The following is a 20,043-nucleotide window of genomic DNA, read 5'->3' as shown; positions in this document are numbered from 1 at the left end:
TGACGAGAGCGGAAACGTGAACAGAACAGAATGGAATGAGATGAGATGAGATGAGATGAGATGAGATGTGATGTGATGTGATGTGATGTGATGTGAAAGACATCTCCGTCCTAAGCCCGAGACCAAGGCAATTGTGCCGTATGCACTTATGATGCGACGCTTGATCAATGAATTTCTAGAAGGGGGAGAGAGAGAGAGCAGCAGTGCCATATATCTTCACTGTACCTACGTCTCGCTGTGCACGAGCCACTATCCGCCCCATCGAGGTCCATGTAGTAAGTACTAGGTAGACAAGAGCAGTCTGTACAAGACGAGCCCGGGGCGTTGAAAAGCGCATACAGAATCCCATGTTCTGGTATGCTAATGGCTAGCCAAGCAGCCAAGGTATAGGAGGTAGTAGCTAGCCAGGTACCTAGGTTCTCTTTGTATCACACATGCCATGTAACTCATGCATGGCCCCGGTCTCCTTCTTCGCTTAGCCAAATCAGCTAGCATACCAGCCATATCTTTAACCCAGGCGTCGTTTTGTGCGCCCAACTATGCATTTTTCTTGCCAAAGAAACTCATAATGTTGCCCCCGCCGCCGCCTTTCTTCTTCGCACTAGGCTTCTGACTCTGAGGAGTAGGACCCTGGCTTTGCGTCGTCTTGGGCGTGCTCTTGGGTGCTGCTGAAACAGCCTCCTTCTTGACAGCAGCCTGCGCGGGTTCGGGTTCGTCCTCGCTGAAACTCTCCCACACGGCTTCCTCCCTGGTCACGAGGTAGCCGTCTTCTTTGGTCGTCCGCTTCTGCATGACTTTGCGCTTGCCTCGGCGGCGCCGCTTGGGGGCATCCGTGGCTGCGTCTTGCTCGGACTTGTCTTTTGATGCTTGTTTCTTCTCGCTATCGGATTCCGACCACGCCACTTGCTCAGCAGCCGCATCATCGTCCTTTGCGTCGGTGTCGGCGCCGGCATCTGCATCAGCGTCCGTGCCCTTCTTCGCTGCGGGAGGTTCGTCGGTTTGCAGCCCTGTTGCCTTTTCAACACTCGGGGCTGCCGCCTCCTCTTCATCGTCTGACTCCATCATCTTGCGCAGCTTCGCCGCCTTGTCTTCACGTTCCTTCTTTGCGTCGCTGGTCCGTTTCTTCGAGGTGATGGCAGATTTTCGTGTCCCCGTGTCGAGGAAAAGTGCTTCGTCCTCGGATTCACCTTCATCAGCGTCGTTCATGGTTGTGTCCTGGTCGGGGCTATTAGGCTGAGGAGTAGCAGCCGTGGGTGTCGATTTTCGCGGGCCGTGTTTGGCGAAGGCTCTGAAGAGGTCGGACCCATTTCGTTTTAGGGTCGGCGGCTGTTTGGTGGAACTGGAGATTGAGGGACTGTCACGAGAACTGGGGCGTGAGGACTCTTCGGTTTTAACAGGCGGAGCAGAATATGCTCCTTTGGGTGTAGGTTTTGTGTGGCTCAACGAAGACCTTTTCGTCTCTTCTTTGACAGGTTGAGATTTCGATGCAGGCCCTCCTGGAATCCCCGGTCTCCTGCCTTTGCGTCGCCGGACATCAGGGTTCTGAATCATACCATAGATCTTGCCATTTTCGTCTTCAAGCCCATTTGTGAACAGACCTCGGCTGATGTCGGTCAACGCGACAAGATCTTGTATTCGCGCAGGAGAGAGGCTGTAGATGTGTATGGACGTGATTGTCTCGTAGTCTTCTTTCATCGCTAGCAGCACCAGTTAGCGGTCACCTCGGGTATTGAAGTGTCTGCAGCACACCTTCCAAAGCCTCTTCTCTGACCAACGTTACGGTTCGCACGGGCACTTGGTTTGCCTCCTCTTCTCCGACATGACTACTTTGTTGGCTCGGTTCAAGCATTGAACTGGTGAAGGGGGGTGGGCTTGAAGGAATATGTTCGTCTGGATCATAGTCGTTCGTGTGTCCTCTAGCGGTCCCATTCGTGGCCACAGCAAGTGTCGGTCTCTTCTTTATCCCAGACAACAAGTAGGTAGCGTAGACCGACTGGGGCTTCTTCGCATTCTGAAATTCGTAGAACTCGTAGAGCATGCATTTCGCTGCATTGACGTGCACTTTGAAGACTCGGGAGATGTTGCGGTAGGATATTGTTCGCTGCTCAATCAGCACCTCACTCGCCAGATACTTCTTGAAGTCTTCCGCCATATTGGGATCCCTTGGAGTTCGGTGGTGAATATCGACAATGGGATCTCAGGATCGTGGTAGGCGGAAAAGAAGTCGACGTGACGAGACGCGACTCCTTTGGAGGACGCGTTGAGTGCTTTTCGGAACTGGGCTTCAGTGACTTGCCGCTTTAGGCATCAGCACTCGGGACACTGCCGATGACTTTTCTGTCAGACATGCGCAATTAATTATGCAGCTTGGTGCGAACCCTGTGTGCCTACCTAGGTAAGTCTACCGCTACTCATAGGCAGCTTGTTTGTCCTGTGTTTAAGCATTCTACACCCTCAATTCCTGAAAACTTGTATGACCACATGAGTCCTTTCGGGGTACGGACTTCGTTCGTCCTCGTTCCTGTCAGCAGTGCTCCGTATGCAAGTGGCTAAGGCAAGCGTTGAAATGCTGCTTTGTCAGACAGCACAATTTTTCGCCACTGATCTATGCTGGCTGCCGAAGGATTCAATAAGCGGAAACAAAAAGTTGCTTCTCCTCTCGAATGGACCTTTCAGAGAACTTTTCAGAAGGAGAGAGTCGGCCCCTGAGATGTTGAAAGGAAGCCCGCGGAGGTAGCTCGTTGCTAACCGCGTTCTATCTGGAACTGAACGCATTCGCCTAGCGCAACCCAGGGACGATCCAATCGTACCATCAAGCTACTAGATATTGGAAAAGATGAACACCCATGGTAAGCTGTGGAATGCCTTAAACCCTCGGGCGCGTGTCTTTGTCAAATTTACTGATATCTCAGAGCCTCCACGCTCATGGGTGTGCTGCTTCTGCTCCAAATCCTACCGCAGATCGTAAGTGCATCCCCATGCCACCAAACTAGCGGGAATGGGCGGCCGCGGTGCCCTACAGACGATGTGCTCTTTTGATCAGTCGATCGATTGGGAAATCTTTGGTGTTGCTGTTCACTTCTTACTGCAACATACCCAATGTCTCCGTGGTTTACCAAAGTTGTTTATCTCGAGCGACAGAAGTCACCGACTGATCAAGGCCTCTCTTGTTCAACACCGTGGATGAACTTTTGGCTATCCTTCTCAGGCAGCGCCTTTTCAGCTATGCTAGTCTTTTGTTGAAGCAGTTGTCGAGTGCTCATTGCCCATTGGCTGACCTCTCTTTAGTGATGTGCTTCGCCGACATTATATCAACTGCCCTTCCAGAGGTGAGCAACCGATACCTGAGAAGCTGAAGAAAGGCAAGAAAACACGAGCATGCGACTCATGTGCGCGCTTAAAACTCGGGTGTGATTTGGATTGTCCATGCGAGACTTGCCTCTCCTATGGCCTTGAATGCACATACACACGCCTCACGGAACAGCGGCAATCGCGGCTTGGAAGTGAACCTCCCTCGCTCCCGACTCAGGATGAGCAACGATCGAGAAGTCACTCTGCCAGTGCCGACAGCTCTGAAGGGTCAAGAAATCATGCGCGGCAAGGGCGGAGCAAGTTTTCATTATCATTTCTTCTCAACTTCGTGAATCCGACCACATCTATGGCGGATGCTTATGGTCCCGTCACAGAAAAAGAAAGAGCAGGCGGTGAGTCTGCGCTAAGCAAGGTGTGAAGCGAGTCTCTAACCTCAACCCCCTAGTGTCCTTGCCTCTGAATGCGAACGATAATGCCGCCGCAAGCGATTTCGGTACCGCTGCTGCTACTGTACAGTTGGTGACCGACGAGTACATCTCGCCGGATCATAGTGATAGACTCGACGACTTTTTCGTGTCATGTCTGTTTCCCGATTCAGAAGTCTTCCAAGCTACGGGCGAGACTGCAAATTGGTCTACGACGTGGCCAATATCAGACCACTCGGGCCCGTTTGCCAGTCCTGTTGGCCCTTTCAACTGCTTATTGGACTGCTTGACCGGATTCACTCTCTCCCTTCCGCATGGACATCCTGAAAGCGCGCCCAACGATCGACTTGCAAAGGCAGCGAAGCTGTTTTCGAGGGCTAACGTCGAACGATTTGTCGGTCATTATTTTCGAGATTACTGTCCACATAGCCCGATTCTCCATCCGGGGACTTTCCAACTCGCTGCGACATCACCATTCTTACTCACGGTATTGGTCCTCACGGGAGCTCTGTTCTCCTCTTCGCCAACTGACATGGAGCTGGCAAGGGACATTCTTGGCCTGGTGGTGGAATATGCTTTCAGCAACCCGGTTTTCAAAAAGCTGCTCCAGGGGCCTGACGCAGTACGGGGACTGGACGAAGTTGAAACCTTGCAAGCGCTCGAAGCTGCTTTTTTCATCACACAAGTTCAAATCCGGGAAGGGTCTCCCGCTAAACGGAGAGATGCTCGAAAATCACTCTTTGAAGACATTATAACTGCTGTTCGAGCCATAGGTCTACTGGAGACTCGAAACCCGTTCTTCGAAGCTGAGCCACCACCACCAGAAAAGTTTCAGTGGACTCAGTTTGCCGCTTATGAATCCAGAATTCGTCTTGCATGTGGTATTTTTCATCTTGATGCCAGCTTCACGGTCCTGTACAATATGACTCCCCGGTTATTTGCGGAAGAGATGAACATCGGGATGCCCGGCTCGGTTGATGCTTTCTTTGCCGACAATGTCCAGGATTGCTATCGGCTTTCGTTAAAAGAGCATGGACTTCAGAAGATATCGCTCTCGCAGATATGCGACGCGCTTTTGCAGGAAGAGTGGGATGAAAAGATGCACAGTTCCATGCAACACTTGTCGCTACTGCATCTTTGCAGCTCGATGTTGGCGCTAGCTCAGATTTTATGGCTCTCTCCATACAGACCGAAGAAGTGGCAAACCATGGAACGAATGAGAGTGGCGCTGAGCAGGTGGAAAGCAGCCTGGGACTTCCAGAACGCGACATTGACTGCTCCCCAGCGCGAGCGCTACGGATTTCTGAAGACTATTCCCCTCGAATTCTGGCAGATCGCAACTGTCCTGGTGGAGAAGAACAGTACCAGTTTGGAAACGGCGATCACTCAAAGTGCCATTGCTGCTTTGAGCAACAATCACTGTGCACAAATCATGTTGGAAGATGTCAGCAAGGATCAGAGCTGAATATCACAACATCGGGATCAACTGGTGAATCAACGTCACTGTCCGTTTATATCTCGGGACCCACCACATGCAAGACGGACCAAGCAGAGATGTCAAGATTTGAGGATGCATCTGTCGTCTCGACCCTAGCTGCGCAGCCTCGCATTAGCTCACAGAAAGCGTCTTGGTTAAGCCACAGCTAGGTATTGCCGCGCATACTCCACGCCTCAGAAGACAAGGCTGAATGTTACAACAGCATTGAAGCATCTGCCCGTTTCACAGAACAGCAATCTCTTCACGCAAGCACTATTCACAAAGACATTCCAAATAGAGGTAGATTTGATTGATGCCGAGGTGACCTCGGACCTTTCGGCCCGAAGACATTGGTTCTCTACTTGGATGATGGGCCGATGATAGAGATAGACAAATGTCCTTGCCGCCTGGGCCTTTGACACGCCAATACCAGAGGAGTGTATATAGATGTAAAGAGAGGAAGACTTCTCCAAGTTGGGACCGTCACGCGAGGCTTCGCTGTTAAAAGCGGCGATGGGTTCACGTGGGCGCTTAACAAGAGGCCAACATCCCATTTCTTCCTCCTTGAACTCTTGTAATTAATTTAGGCAGCTATCTCCCCATAGACGTGTCGTTCTGTGAGCGGTCGGCGCAAGATTCTGTTTTCCTTGTTATTGGAACTGCCAGATATACCAGATATCACGCAGCTCGGATCTCCTCCCGGATATATATACATTTAAGAGAGTGTGAAGAAAAATCCAAGCAACAACACAACTGGGAGCGCGAACCATACGGCCCCCCCCCTCCGCCTGAAGCTCCGATATCACCAACGCTTTAACTCCCATCCCCATTGAAAAGGGAATTGCTTTCTGACAATTGCAAGGACTTCAATGACGGGGGTTCTGAGCGGCTGACACTTTTCAAAAGGGGGTGTAAATTGGTGAGGCCTTCTTTGGACAGATACTGTTATATATATTTATATCAAGGCTGTTTCGGTTTTCTACAGAAGAGGTTTTGTATGCAGATCCTTGAGTCACCACATTTGGAAAACCCTATCACCCACCCCTGAACACACTCAGCCTTATATCCCGACGAAGGATTTTTGCCCCGCCGATCTCTCTGTTCAAATCGCAAAGAAGCAGAAGAAGGGGACACAGAGAGAGAACTTGGGCCAGGCAAAAGGTCTCGCGCAAAAGGAGGACATGGAACTCGCCGGTCCCGAACCAGACGTCCAACCCGGCGAAGATGGAAGGGAGGTCCCCGTGATACGATCTGACCCTTACCTCGCCGACTTCACCCAGCTGGGGCCCCAGATCTACATTTACACGCCTGATGTCGACGCTGCTACTACTGCTGCCCCTGAAGCCCCACTGAAATCCCAACAGCAGCAGCAGCAGCAGCAGCAGCAGGGAGAAGAGGAGCAGCAAGGACAGCCAGCACCGCCAGTGCCGGATCCGGACCTGATCATCGTCTGCTCGTGGCTGGGGGCCAGTCCGCGGAATATCGTAAAGTACACGACGGTGTACCAGCGGGCGTACGCCAGGTCGCGGATCTTGCTCCTGCGACAGAACGGGGGCGACTTCTTCTTCCGCACCAACGCCACCCAGATGCGGAATCTTGGACCTGCGGTGTCGCTGATCCGGGAGCTCGCGTTGACCAAGAAGAAGGGGGAGGGGAAGGAGGAGTTGAGGGTCTTGATGCACATCTTCTCCAACGGCGGGTCGTGGACGGCATGTCAACTCGCAGACGCTTATTACCAGCACCAGCGCCAGCGCCAGCTGCAGCAGTTGCCCGTGGGTTCTTCGGACGAAGATGAAGCGAACGACGCACTCCTCCTCCTCCCCATCACCGCGCTCGTGCTGGACAGCACGCCCTCCCTCCCCAACACGACCGCCGCACACACCGCCATCTGCGAGTCTACGCTACCAAGATCATCCCCCGCGCCGGTGCGCGCGCTAGGCAGCGCCCTGATCTGGACGTACCTTCGGGCCGGAAATGCCGTCGAGGCCGTGACGGGCTGGGAGAACGCGACGCTCTCGCTGCGCCGCCGCCTCAACGACCCGCGCGGCGCCTTCACCGCTCACAAGCTGCCCCGCGTCTACATGTACAGCCAGGCCGACGCGATGATCCCCGCGGCCGACGTGGAGCTGCATGCGCGCGAAGCCGCGGAGGTTCTTGGTCAGGAGAAGGTGCGCCTGGAGGATTTCGGCACCAGTCGCCATGTCGGGCACGTCCTGGCTGATCCGGAACGGTACTTGGCCGTTATTGGCGGGTTGTGGAAGCGGAGTGTGTCGTGAGGATGAAGATGAGGATGAAAGCTGTCTGGTTTGATGGAGGAGGACGACGAGGACGTGTCATGGTGTAAATCTGGACGAGTCGCAAAGGTTCTGGGAAACCACACGTACACACACATATATCTAGGTATAGGCGAAGAAGATCTACAGGTCTAATACGGCCGGAGTGACTTTGGACAATATTACAGTGGCCGTGGGCTGCTGGCGCAGTCGTAGAAGCATCGACTGACTGACTGACTGACTGACTGGCGTAACTCGCTCTTGTGAATCTTGTGCTCGATTCTACTTTTCGCCTTTTTGCTGCTGGCCTGATCATGTCTGACTCGCTATGCTATGGGGGTATTTGGATGATTTCGCTGGCCGCACGTCATGTCTCGTCGCTCATTTGGATTCCGTATGGATCCATCATCTCTGTCCCCTGTGCACCTGACTTCTCCCTTCGTTACTCATGCTTTCTCATGCTTCCAGGCCATGACCATCACCTCCCGCCACACCTCGCGAGGAGTAAATATCAGCATCCATCTCTCACAGGCAAGTCCCCATGAGTTGTGGCCTCAAGCTCCTTCCATCTGCACGTTTCTCACCATACCCGCAAATTCTCGCTTCACAAAGTCAACATAGCCTCTCCATGAGACCAACTCCCCTACTACACCTTCCATAGTCACCCCATGGGGAAATTTCCTGTCGAGTTCCAGCGTGATCCTAACCACCGCGGCATTCGCTTCGTTCACCTTCTCAATTTCCTGTTTGACGGCGTTCTCCTTCAACTTTGCGCCCAAAACCACCCGGAATCTTTCGGCGAGCATGGGCAAGCGACGTCGTGTTTGGTCGGGATCAATCACGGATAAGCGCGTTAACATGAGAATACATAAAGTACGGATGTCATGGTCATCGGGAATACCATCCAAGATGCGGTCAAGGAATTTGGTAATGGGGAGATGCGGTACCGCGCCAGGGCAATCCAACAGTGCGTACATGGTTGCATACGCGGACTTCCGAAGATCGAGACCGGCATCTTCAGTGTGAGTGAATGGGCCAATCTTGACCTGCTTCACTAGTTCGGGCTTGATCTTCGAGTCCTCCAAGACTGTTGGGAGGAGCTGGCCGACATCCGGAATCACGAGTTCTGGTTTATTATGAATTGCAGCATTGAGAGTGGTTACTGCGAGACGTCGGTTAGACAGGTCGCTATCGTTTAGCATCATCTGGAGCATGGGCGTCATTGTCTTGACGAGAATGTTGTTGTAAGAATTGCTGGCTTCGCCCAGGGTAAAACGAAAGGCGGAAATGACAGTGCCACGGACCGATGGGTTCGGATCTGCCAATGCTTTGGAGAGCTCGGGGACGTATGTGTTTGGGTCAATCGTGGCAAGTCGACCAATGCATTCAGCTCCAACCGCACTGTTGTCCTCCACCTGTGACACTGCGAAGATCTTCTGCCAGAGTTCGGCTGCAAACGGAGCCATTTCGCCCAGGGTGCTTTCAGAGTGTTCCAGGATCTCCTTGACAGAGTGCAAGTAGAGGTAGTCCGAGGCTGATGCCTGCGTCAAGCTCTGCAGTATAATAGGCATACATTCTGAAATGTTGTTGGAGCTGGCGCTGCCCAATGCAATGGCGGCAGAGAGTCGAACTTTATCTGATTCCGCGGAAAGGCAGTTGATGAAGGTTTGAATCTTCACAGGTGAGCTCGGTCCCATTCTGAATCCAACCTCGCCAAGCACCGTCAAGGCCAAGCAAATCGCTCGCACGTCTTGAGATGTTTCGAGTTCCCCCAAGAAGTCGGATATTGTGATATTCAGGTTGTCGCCGCCGTAGACCAGTAATGTGCCAATGGCTCTTCCCAGAACCATTGTCTCTCCGGCGGTCCCAACAGCGAGGAGACCTTTCATGAACAGCGCACCCACACCGTGCTCGCCAATGACTTTCACGACGAGCAGATACGCTCGGAGCGGAGGCCCTTCAATCCGAGTTTGTGATATGCCGCAAAGCGCTGCGACAAGTTCCGGGGTGACCAGCGCTTGAGCGTTGGTGGGGATGATTTTGGACATGATGACGAGTGCTGGGGTCAACAAGTGAAGGTCGTTGACAGATAGTAGAGGCATCAGCATGCCTTGCAGTTGCAGGATCGTGGTTGTTTCGTACAATGAAGATGTCACAGGGTTTAGAGCAAGATATTGCAACGATTCCAGGCAGGAACCCCGGAGAGATCGATCAGCTTTGCGGAGTTGGTTGGCCATCTCGAGTGAAACTTCTTGGACCCAAGCAGAACCGATATTATCGTGAGTGCTTGCGGCCTCGCCAATGCGGCCAATTGCTCTCGCGCTCGCCAGTCTGGTGGTTTCGTTCTTGAGCCTGTCACTCAGGATCCCAAGACTCTTAACCCTGGCTGGGCTTGACAACAGTTCAGTTGCCGATGTTCTCGCCATGAGAACACCAAATACCTGGATAGCACGATGCCGCACTTCCAGGTCAGTGTTATTGTCCGAGACGCGGTCGACTATTACTTCCCAAAGTTTCTCAATGTGTATGGCATGGTCTTGGTTTGCGGTAGGCAGCCGAGGTGGAGTCAGGGCCTTGACGAACTGCTCAATCGTGGCGAGTGCTTCGGTTGAAACTTTATAGTTTCTATCACGAGCAATCGCTGTGACTGGGGGAATGAGAGCGATGACGAAGGGTATCAGTACAGTGGTACCATTAGTCTCCGCAATAGCACTGATCAAAGTCAAAGTCTCGATCTGAAGACTGGCAACTGTTGCGGAGGTGCCTGATGCTGCGCCGCTGGATCCTGAGCCCAACGACGGCTTCAAAGCATCGGCAATTGGATCTTCCAGCTGCTGCAGGTGGTCTGACAGGATTCCATTCCTTGCCAATGTCAAAGTCTTGAGCATGACAATGGCGGCCTGTTTCAGTGATATGCTCGCTTTCTTCCACAACTTCGTAAGCGCTTGAACAATCTTTGGCACCAAACCGACGAGGTCAGCCTGGGACCCCGTCGGCGGAGAGGCTGGGACAATGGGAGGACTGGACCGGATGGATATCAGGCCTCGCAGATCGGGATCCTTCTTATCAGCCTCGCTGTCTTGTCGCCTTCGCTTACGAGTGTTGGTCGGCATTGCTGGGTTTTCCGAGGAATCGACCCTGGTGAGTGACTCAGTCAGGCCAGAGCCCGTCTTCCGAATCAAAGCTGTGGTCGCTGCAATGACCTCCAATCGGACATTGTCTTCGCGCTCGCTGAATAGCCTAGAGATGAGAACGGGCGCAATCTTGCCGAAAAGCATGCTTCTGTCGCTCGACGAGGAGCCTGAAACAATGGTGTAGAGGGCTTTTGCGGCACAACGTCGCACTTTCCAGCTCATGTCATCGACGTCGCTGAAAGCATCATCGTCATCCAACTCTGCATATTCATCGTCGTCGTCGTCTTCGAGCGCTTCTTCCGTGATGCCGTCATCAGAATCCTCGTCTTGGGTGCCTCCCATTTCGTCGTCTTCGATATCTGCAACATTGGGGTCGTACTTGAGATATCGTAATGCAGCGTCAATGGCGCTGGGGAGATGCGGTTTCATCTCAAGCGGACAAGATCCAAGCAAGGCCTCGAGCGCAATGAGTGCAGTTTCCCGCAATTCCTCAATCTCTGGGTCAACCTCTGTATCCTCATCCGAGAGAGACGCAGTAGAAGAGAGCTCCTTTTGACTCAGGACCTGGAGGACGTAGGGAACGACGTCATTGACGAAGAGCCCAAACTTGGCTGGACTCGAACGGGCAAGAGTCGCGATCGTCGCGACAAGAAATCTCCGATGTTCCGTGGTTAACTGGGAGTTTTGAAAGCTTCCAGTCAGGGCTGCCACGAAAGATCTGACTTGGGCATCATTGAAGTGAACCAGCAACGCGCCAATACCTGCCAAAGCCCGTTTCTTGACCACGCCTCCAGCCTGTGGACTCTCAATGATATTCATAACCGCCCCGGCTAGTGCCACCAGTTCCAACTCCTGCAGTAGAGGTCCATAACATTTGACGATCTCAATCATAACATCGACCGCATCACTGCTGAAGCCTTTGTCCTTCTGTTTCGCTAACAGAGCAGTCGGCAGTTGCGGCGGAGGCCTCCCGGACGGCAACGGCAACACGACATGACCAACCAGCCTCGGAATCAAGACTTTACTGACCGCGCCATATGCATCTTTCACGTCTTGAGCAGGAGCTTCGTTTGGTTTGGGTTGAGGCAAGGATGCAATGAGAGCCCGTAGCGCAGAATTGGGGATGGAGATGTCGATGTCACTGTTGGTGAGATCGGTGAGCTTGTCTATCAGGGGTGCGATAGTCTCGCCTGGTATGCGTGCGGCAAGAGGGGCAATGCTGCTCATGTTAGGATGTATACACACTGAAGAATCGGTTCCAACTCACCATTTCAGAGCCTGGTTCTGGACTTCACCATGCTGGTCAGCCAACGCCTTAAGTAGGCCGTCGATGATTCGTGCGGCAGTATGATGGTCGGTCCGTATGTACTCCGAGGAAGGGGACTCTAGGATCTCTGTAAGATCGCTGAGTTGCATAAAACGAATATCTGGATCAGGGTCATTGATCTTATTGAGTAACTGCGCAATCCCATGTTGGGCCGAACTGCGGTCTCTAGCCATAGTGAGCCACGGAGTCGCTTCAGGTGCTATGATGGAAGGAGAAGGGCAAATCTCTCAGGACATCGGAACATGGGCCCAGCGCAGCAGAATTCGCATGGGGAGGTCGACTTCGACGAAGTGAGGGGACGATTTTCTCAAGACGCAGTAAGATTCGATTGATTGCGAAGCGTCAGGACAATTAAAGGACGCGTTCAAACACTTGAAATTGACGGGTGTCGGAATGAGCTGATGCAACATCAGTAAGTAGTCGGTCGCAGGTAAGATCCCAGGAGGTTGTGCCAGCAAGTTCACTCTGAACTGCAATTGACAGACACCTAAAAAGTCCCAAAGTGGGATGATGAGTGGTGTTTTGGGCGCAGTGGAGAGCCTCACCCGCACCGCAGTGATGGCAGTGACCAATGACGTCTTGGAGACTCTGATTGGCTGGAGGAGCTGGTTCCTGAAAGCTCAGTTGTTCTTCGTATGACATGCGGAACTAAAGTGCTAATATGGGGAGAAGCTCCAAAAGCTCCTCCTCCCAGCATCCCCGGAGGTATTTTCCCGTCAAGCCAAGCAGCAGTGAGTAAGGAAACGTCCTTCGTTAGGTGATAACGTCCTCCTCTACCCTTTACACTCTTGCAGTACCGCCTTTGTCTCGGTCGCTTTTCTTCATTTTCCAATGCCGCTACCAAGATCAGCCGCCCTCCGGGGCACTTTCCGGTCCTTTTCTCTCAGACGCGCGGGAACCCAAGCTCGAACCAGTCTCCAAGGAGTTGGACGGAGGACTTATGCCACTGAACATGGTGCACAAAAGAGCAGCGATCTTCCCTGGTCAGTTCTCTTTGTGAAAGTAGCTATCCCGTCTCTGACACGGCTTGGACAGGCTAATCGGTTCCCTTGTCGTTACGATCCCGGCCGCGGGTTGGTTATTGCAGCAAGGACCTCAAAAGTCTGAACACGGCCACGAATCACATCCTACAGAGAAACATGAGGCAGCTCCTTCCGAGGAGCCCAAGGAGGAGCCAAAAGAAGAGCCCAAAGAAGAGGAAGAACCACCAAAAGAAGACACAGAAAGCAAGGAGGAATCAGGAAAGGAGGAAGAGAGTCAGGATGAAGGCAAGGAAGAGTCCTCCGACGAGGGTGGCGACAAGGATCCGTAAGTTCGAGCTGCAGATGATGCTGCTTGCGACAATCTTGAGTTGAGTTCCAGACTGACATAGTGCTCAGAACCCCCAAGGGCACCGCGAAGCCCGTCGATCAAACTAAAAACTCTGAAGAAAAAGGTGCCAAAGACGTAAGTCGACCTGCAGGTGACTGTCTCGGGTCTTGGCTTGCTAACTACTCCCAGGCCCAAGGCGATGTTTCCGGAGCAAACAATCCCTTCATGGGTGATGAAGAAAGAAGCAAGAAACCTGAGGGTATGGCTGCGACGGCCAAGCTTCACGGTACTGTGGACACTTCGAAGCGGCCCACTAAAGGCCATCACGAGCCGGGTCAGAAGGACGACTGATGCTTGGGACGACCTGACCGACGGAATGGGCTCGAAAAGACGGTCCTTGCATTCAAAGGTAGTGTTGGCAAGTGTGGCATTGTCAGGCAAGTTCCATAGCCATGGTGGTAATTACTGTGTAGAAAAAGCATTCCACAACCCAAAAAGCATTTCACGGACTCTTTTGGCAACGAGAGCTGTCTATGCATATAATGCGCAGCATACTGGTGCTGTACGAGTAGAATGGGAGAGAGCAATACGCAGAATACGATTGATACGGGGAATCTAATCGTTTCGCATTTTCCCAGGAGATTGCTTGATGGATTCGCGACCCCTCTCGCCCTCAAATAATATGCAGTGCTCCGTCTTCCGGACAGCCACGGAGCCTGCTGCGGAGGCTTACTATAATTTATGACATTGCCATTTCACATGCCTTTTTGAGCGACAGGGAGCCTTCCACACAACTCTTTTCTACCTCTTGGAACATTTCCTCAACACACTGCACTACAACCTGTTGCTCTCGGAACAGGCGGTCCCTTCCCGACAATCCTGTTGGCATCATGGCACGTCCACGCCGGACCTCAAGCAACCTTGGGGGTGATCCCCGGGGAGACACCAGCGCACCCGCATTCGCTACTATGGCAGCGCGACCAGTTGGGCAGACTTCTGTATGACGAAGCAGCATCACCTCGAGTACTCGTTATCTGACTCTCTTTAGGCAAGCGGAAAGGACGGCAAGCCTCACTCGAAGAGACGGAAAGCAAGGTCGGCCTTTGAAAAATGGAAGCAAATATCCTTGCGGCACACCTGGATCAACCCGCTCATCCTCACCGTTGCGATCCTTATTGCCTACTACGTCAATCCCGGAGAGCAGAACCCTCTTCACAAAGCGATTTTCTTGTCGTATAACCTCGGGCCTGACTATCCCGGCGGACCAGACATGTACGGCAAGGGAAAAGCAGATATTGCCTTCGTGGCCTTTTACACCATCGTCCTGAGCTTCACGAGAGAATTTTGTATGCAAAGAATTATTCGTCCCGTTGCCATCTGGTGTGGCATCAAAAAGAGAGGGAAGCAGGCACGCTTTATGGAACAAGTGTACACGGCCATGTACTTTGGCATTTTTGGGCCTTTTGGACTCTATGTCATGTCGAGGGGTTCTCTATGGTACTTCAATACCACCGCAATGTTCGAAGGGTTTCCTCATCGAAAGCATGAGGGTGTGTTCAAGGCATACTACTTGTTGCAGGCGGCCTACTGGGCGCAGCAAGCCCTCGTCCTCATGCTGCAACTGGAAAAGCCCCGGAAGGACTTCAAAGAGTTGGTCTTTCATCATATTGTCACCGTCGCACTCATTGCACTGAGCTACCGCTTTCACTTTGCTAAGATGGGGATTGCCGTCTACATCACCCACGATATCAGCGATTTCTTCCTCGCGGTAAGCGCTAGACCCGGACACCGATTTTCCTAAAGGCTAACGGCTCTCAGACCTCCAAAACACTGAATTATTTGGACTCGATCATCGTAGGGCCCTACTACTTGCTCTTCATGTGTATCTGGATCTATCTTCGCCACTACATCAACATCCTCATTTTGTGGGCGACCCTCACCGAATTTCGAACAGTCGGACCTTACGAGTTGAACTGGGAGACTCAGCAATACAAGTGTTGGATCAGCCAGATCATCACGTTCTCTCTCCTCGCTTGCCTTCAAGCAGTCAACCTGTTCTGGTTGTTCTTGATCCTGCGCATCGCCAAAAACTTTGTCTTCTCGAATATCAAGGCCGATGAACGAAGTGAAGATGAGGAGGAAGAGGAGGAGGGAGAGATCGAAGATGCCCACAGCGGAGCAAAGAAGGCTTTGGAAAACGGGAAAATCGGTGGTGATAAACCAGTGGTTCTCGTTAATGGGGAGCCTGTCGAAGCTGTGGCCACATCAGATGGAGTGCGGGAACGAAAGAGGAAGAGCTGAGGGTATGAATGCTAGACAATAAGCGTGTGAGAGTACCCGCAGCGTTAATGTTTGCAGGGGCCACGAAATATACAGGGTGGTAATGGACATGTACGAGTAGATGGGAGCGTTCGAGGTTTAGTTGTTTGGCAGCTTTGGAGTCGCTGATGTAGAGAAAGCGGAACTTCATAAATGGTACTTCCTTGGTCAAAGACGTCTGATGTACCAACCCATGCCGGCTGTTCGTTTACCACGCCCTCGAACTTCATTGAAGTTTTACTAAGACCGTTCTCGTCGGTCTCATCCACCTCCGCCTACGCACTTTGCTTTGGTCCACGATCAACCGGCCGTCATCATATTTCATTCCGCGATCAGGCCTTGAGACGAGGCGTTGCCTCTTCACCTCGACCTCGTGCACGGACTCAGCTCGCGGTCTGCAGCGGTGAGTCGCTCAGGGAGAGACGGATCCGACAATGTCTCCGGGTTGGCCTCTCTTCAAACACGCACTGACAACGCGACGTGTGTGCATTGGATGACTCTCATCCTGACTCAACATCACGCACTTCAGCCGCAACTCGACGCAGATGGCAAACGACGTCCGCTTCGCTCGATACCTTTGACCACATCGACTTCTGACCGACGGCCCAAAACCACCCTACCTGTGTAACTGAGCACCACATTCTGCAAAAGGCCAGATAAGCAGAAAGAGGAGCAGACGCTGCATTGAGGGCAGACTTGAATGCAGGATCCTACAGCTGACATGTGGTAACATGATAAGGCATCACAACATGGCCTTCCGGAATACCGCCGGAGAGGAGGAGCTTCACCACCTCAGAACGTCGTACATCAGTTCAAGATGTGGGGTAGGCTTTCAGCGTTCATTTCGGGGCGCCACTCCCCCTGCGTACAAAACTCGAGGCTCTTTGAAGCATTGCTAGCGTCGTGTGGAGAAGATTCTGCGGCTCCGATGGCCTCAGCTTTGCTCCCAGTGGAAGGAGAAAGTGCGACTGATCTGCATGGGAATTTTTCAATCGCAAAGCCCAGAAGGCGGGCTTGGGATATCGGTTGCTCGATACTAGAAGAGGGACCACCTACACCAGCGGACACTGAGAATTACAGCTGGGGTCTGACGCCGTGGCATCTCACAGTCGAAGCAGGACAGGGCGAGACCGCTCGGCAGTTGAGATGGCCACAGAGAGTTTAGCCACGACCATCTGCTCGATTCTTACCCCATCTGTACGCATCAGTTTAAGATTCCTCCACGGACAAGATCCCCATGGCAGGGTTGCTTCCTACCCAGCCCCGTCTCACATCCCGGCTACGTTGTGTGGCCTAGTGGAAGCCCATCAGCCCATCAGGTCACTGGCGATGGCCACAGATCGTGGGGCTAAGAGTGTGGGGCATTCTGTTGTTTGGTGACAATGGGGAAACCCCGACGATGTCCTAGAACATGTGTGGCAGCGTGGAGGAGCAAGGGACGACGATTCTGTTCAGGGCTGCCCTGAGTGGCATGGGCGTCATGGGTGTTTCTTGGGAGCGTGTGCTCGCACCTTCTTAATCATTCATTCCTTTCGTCAAACGAGACTTCAGTGCTTTCACCGGACATCTACAGCATCATGGAGATCAAAGCAACCGACGACGCACCCTTGACCAAGTCTGCGGTTGTGACCGCATGGCAGTTTGTGGCTGCCCATCCATTCGTGATCCTCTTCCTGCTCCTGTTCGTGCGCCCTCTATGGAGACGCTACTCCTCACCTTTGCGACAATTCCCGGGGCCGTTCATCGCCTCTTGCACAAGAGCATGGAAAGGTGGGTTCCACGAGAGGAACATACGAAAGATATTCTGGACTGACTGTGAACTTTCCAGTCTGGAGTACTTGGTCAGGTCATACCGAGCAACATCACATTGCGCTTCACAAGAAATACGGTAACTGACGCACCTGCTGCGAACCCTTCGACAAAGCTGACCCCGAACAGGCCCAGTCGTCCGCATTGCGCCAAATGAGGTGTCATTTTCGAACCCAGAAGCTGCAATTGAACTGTTCAAGACGGGCAAGGGATTCCACAAAACAGACTTCTATGGAGTGTTTCCGCCTCCAGAGAACCCCGATATCTTCACTGAGACTCGAGAATCCGTGCACGGCATCAAGAAGCGATACGCGGCTACTCCTTACAGCTTAGCCTCAATGCAGCAATGCACCCCGCGAATTGAGGAGACCGAAAAGCTCCTGATCTCCAAGTTGGACGAGTACGCCGACAATAACAAGATCTGCGATTTTGGTGACTGGCTTCATTTCTTTGCGTTCGATGTGAGTCGGAGACCGTGTTCATTCCATTAACGACCGGGGTCTGATTACTTACTGCCTCTAGGTGCTGGGCGAAGTCGCATTCTCCAAGAAATTCGGCTTTCTCGAGGCGGGTGTCGATGTCGACCGCGCCATCAAGACGATCGATAATTCTCAATGGTACAACGGCATCGTGGGCCAGGTCCCGTGGCTCGACTACCTCTTCCGACGAAACCCACTCTGGAACCTTATTCCATTCATGTCCAGCAAAAATGCCCTGATCACCAAGACAGCATTAGGACAACTTCAAAAGCGCCAGACTCCGGATGGAGAGAAGGTCGAGTATAAGGACCTTCTCAATAGCTTGATCGTGGCGCAGAAAGAACACCCTGAAGCTCTTGGTCCTGGAGACGTCTTTGCAATTGCACATGGCGCCATTTTTGCGGGTAGCGACTCCACTGCCAGCACGATGCAAAGCTTCTTCTGGTATGTCTTGTCCAACAAGAAAATTTACGACAAGCTGGTCGCAGAGATCCAGTCCGCCAATCTGTCCGAGATGGTCCAGTACAATGAGGCGCAGAATCTGCCCTATTTCCAGGCCTGTCTGAAAGAAGCCATGAGAATTGCGCCTGCTGTCGGCTTGAACATCACGAGGAAGGTCCCTGCTGGCGGCGCCGAGATTGATGGTGTCAGGTTACCTGAGGGAACCGCCGTCGCTGTGAACGGATGGGTCTTGCACAGGAACACGAGTATCTTTGGTGATGATGCCGAGATATACCGACCCGAGAGATGGCTCGATAGTGACAAAGAGAAGGTAAAGATGATGGAACGATGCATGTTCCAGGTAGGTTCATCCGCCCTAATTTCAAATCAGGACACGGGAGATCAGAGGCTAACTCGACATGTTCAGTTTGGCGGCGGTTCGCACGTGTGCATCGGACGACATCTTGCTTTGCTTGAGATGAACAAGGTCATCCCGGAACTCCTTCGACGGTATGACATTCAGCTTGTCAACCCGGGAAAGAAGCTTGAACACCACTCCAGCTTTTTCGTGGTGCAGTGGGGGTTGTTGACTTATATGCGGCTGCGAGAGAAGTCATGATCTGGAGAGGACAGAAAACCAGATGAAGTTCTTGTTACTTGGCCATTGTTGTACTGGGGACATTCGCACTCGGAATGGCCATCCTAGCGCAAGCGCTCCATGAAAGGTCATATTGCTTTGCTAGTTCTGCGAAGGGAGAAAAGAAGCCGATGAACTGAACTATCTACCTAGGTAGGTAGCATCTGAGCGGTTCGGTGACTGCTGACGCGGAGCTGTAACCTTGTCAGGGAGCTCTTTTCGGAGTGGCTGGAGAGCACTTTCAATAGTCTGGGCGTTACGCCAGCCCGGGTGTCCCCCCAAAAATTAAAAAAATAATAAGAAAACGAAAGCATCATCAACATAAAATTTATCCCATCCTTGACGCTACTTACCAGGATGAGTTGTTCAGGTGATCAACAGTGAGAGCGCGCGAGGCGTACTCGGTAGATATTGGGAAACAACGCCGAGAGGAGTACTTAGGTAGTGATCACGTGCAGGTCACATGATGACCACCTCGGTAGTTGAGTCTTGGCGGCTTGGCAGGGTATCGCTGCCAGTGCGAGGCTGGTCCAAGTTGATCCCAGCAGTCACAGCCTACCTACCCAGGTCCCTACCTAGGTAGTAAAATAGGGACGCGTCCATCATCGTCGTCGTCGTCACCACTACCCCCAGCACCATCGCCCTCGCCACCGCCACCGCCACAGCCGACAGTAACCGACACAGCTGCCGCTGCCACCATAGCATCTTCCTCATGAGAACAGATATGCGTTCACGTCCAGCTGGGCTGGCTCGCTGGGAGAACACTGTTGGGCAAGCGAACGGCAATTTCGCATCAAAGAATTGAACATCCAGACCGAAATGTTTGCAGCTCTGATAGAGGCGTTCGTGGATGCTGGACTCGGCATGCCTGCGAACTGCGCCTTCAGTGTCACAGTCAAATGTTTGACGTTTGAGATGGACAGGCGATGAAACAGCCCTTCCGCCTTAAGCGACATTTGTTCGTCTCGAGACTTTCACCATCCAGACTATCATCGTTCTGCGTGCGCCCACCTTCAGGACGACTCGAATGTTAAGTAGGCGTTCCTGGGACTTGGGTCCATCAACAGATATGACTCACTCCATCAGGCACCGGCATCAC

The 20,043-nt window shown here is 52.6% G+C and overlaps 7 protein-coding genes across 7 annotated transcripts; 5 read left to right on the top strand and 2 right to left on the bottom strand.

Annotated features, from left to right (window-relative positions):
* Positions 1–537: 537 nt before the first annotated feature.
* Z520_00670 (uncharacterized protein) lies at positions 538–2,152 on the bottom strand (the record flags this gene model as incomplete). Its single annotated transcript, XM_016771190.1, has 2 exons — positions 538–1,697; positions 1,750–2,152. The coding sequence occupies 2 exons, from the start codon at positions 2,150–2,152 to the stop codon at positions 538–540; spliced, it is 1,563 nt and encodes a 520-aa protein (XP_016638100.1).
* A 1,294-nt stretch (positions 2,153–3,446) lies between these two features.
* Positions 3,447–5,202, top strand: Z520_00669 (uncharacterized protein; the record flags this gene model as incomplete). The annotated part of the gene is made up of 2 exons (XM_016771189.1): positions 3,447–3,612; positions 3,758–5,202. 2 exons carry the CDS (start codon positions 3,447–3,449, stop codon positions 5,200–5,202), a joined length of 1,611 nt encoding a protein of 536 aa, XP_016638099.1.
* Positions 5,203–6,395: 1,193 nt separating this feature from the next.
* On the top strand, positions 6,396–7,490 carry Z520_00668 (uncharacterized protein; the record flags this gene model as incomplete). Its single annotated transcript, XM_016771188.1, has 1 exon — positions 6,396–7,490. One exon carries the CDS (start codon positions 6,396–6,398, stop codon positions 7,488–7,490), a length of 1,095 nt encoding a protein of 364 aa, XP_016638098.1.
* A 551-nt stretch (positions 7,491–8,041) lies between these two features.
* On the bottom strand, positions 8,042–12,121 carry Z520_00667 (uncharacterized protein; the record flags this gene model as incomplete). The annotated part of the gene is made up of 2 exons (XM_016771187.1): positions 8,042–11,840; positions 11,889–12,121. 2 exons carry the CDS (start codon positions 12,119–12,121, stop codon positions 8,042–8,044), a joined length of 4,032 nt encoding a protein of 1,343 aa, XP_016638097.1.
* A 658-nt stretch (positions 12,122–12,779) lies between these two features.
* Positions 12,780–13,610, top strand: Z520_00666 (uncharacterized protein; the record flags this gene model as incomplete). The annotated part of the gene is made up of 3 exons (XM_016771186.1): positions 12,780–12,931; positions 12,984–13,256; positions 13,328–13,610. The coding sequence occupies 3 exons, from the start codon at positions 12,780–12,782 to the stop codon at positions 13,608–13,610; spliced, it is 708 nt and encodes a 235-aa protein (XP_016638096.1).
* A 539-nt stretch (positions 13,611–14,149) lies between these two features.
* On the top strand, positions 14,150–15,560 carry Z520_00665 (uncharacterized protein; the record flags this gene model as incomplete). The annotated part of the gene is made up of 3 exons (XM_016771185.1): positions 14,150–14,257; positions 14,308–15,027; positions 15,078–15,560. The coding sequence occupies 3 exons, from the start codon at positions 14,150–14,152 to the stop codon at positions 15,558–15,560; spliced, it is 1,311 nt and encodes a 436-aa protein (XP_016638095.1).
* Positions 15,561–17,155: 1,595 nt separating this feature from the next.
* Z520_00664 (uncharacterized protein) lies at positions 17,156–18,926 on the top strand (the record flags this gene model as incomplete). Its single annotated transcript, XM_016771184.1, has 5 exons — positions 17,156–17,348; positions 17,407–17,466; positions 17,517–17,848; positions 17,910–18,668; positions 18,735–18,926. 5 exons carry the CDS (start codon positions 17,156–17,158, stop codon positions 18,924–18,926), a joined length of 1,536 nt encoding a protein of 511 aa, XP_016638094.1.
* Positions 18,927–20,043: the final 1,117 nt, after the last annotated feature.

Source organism: Fonsecaea multimorphosa (genome assembly GCF_000836435.1).
Source record: "Fonsecaea multimorphosa CBS 102226 unplaced genomic scaffold supercont1.1, whole genome shotgun sequence".
In the NCBI taxonomy this organism is placed as follows: domain Eukaryota; kingdom Fungi; phylum Ascomycota; class Eurotiomycetes; order Chaetothyriales; family Herpotrichiellaceae; genus Fonsecaea; species Fonsecaea multimorphosa.
This window is presented reverse-complemented; position numbering and strand designations above follow the sequence as displayed.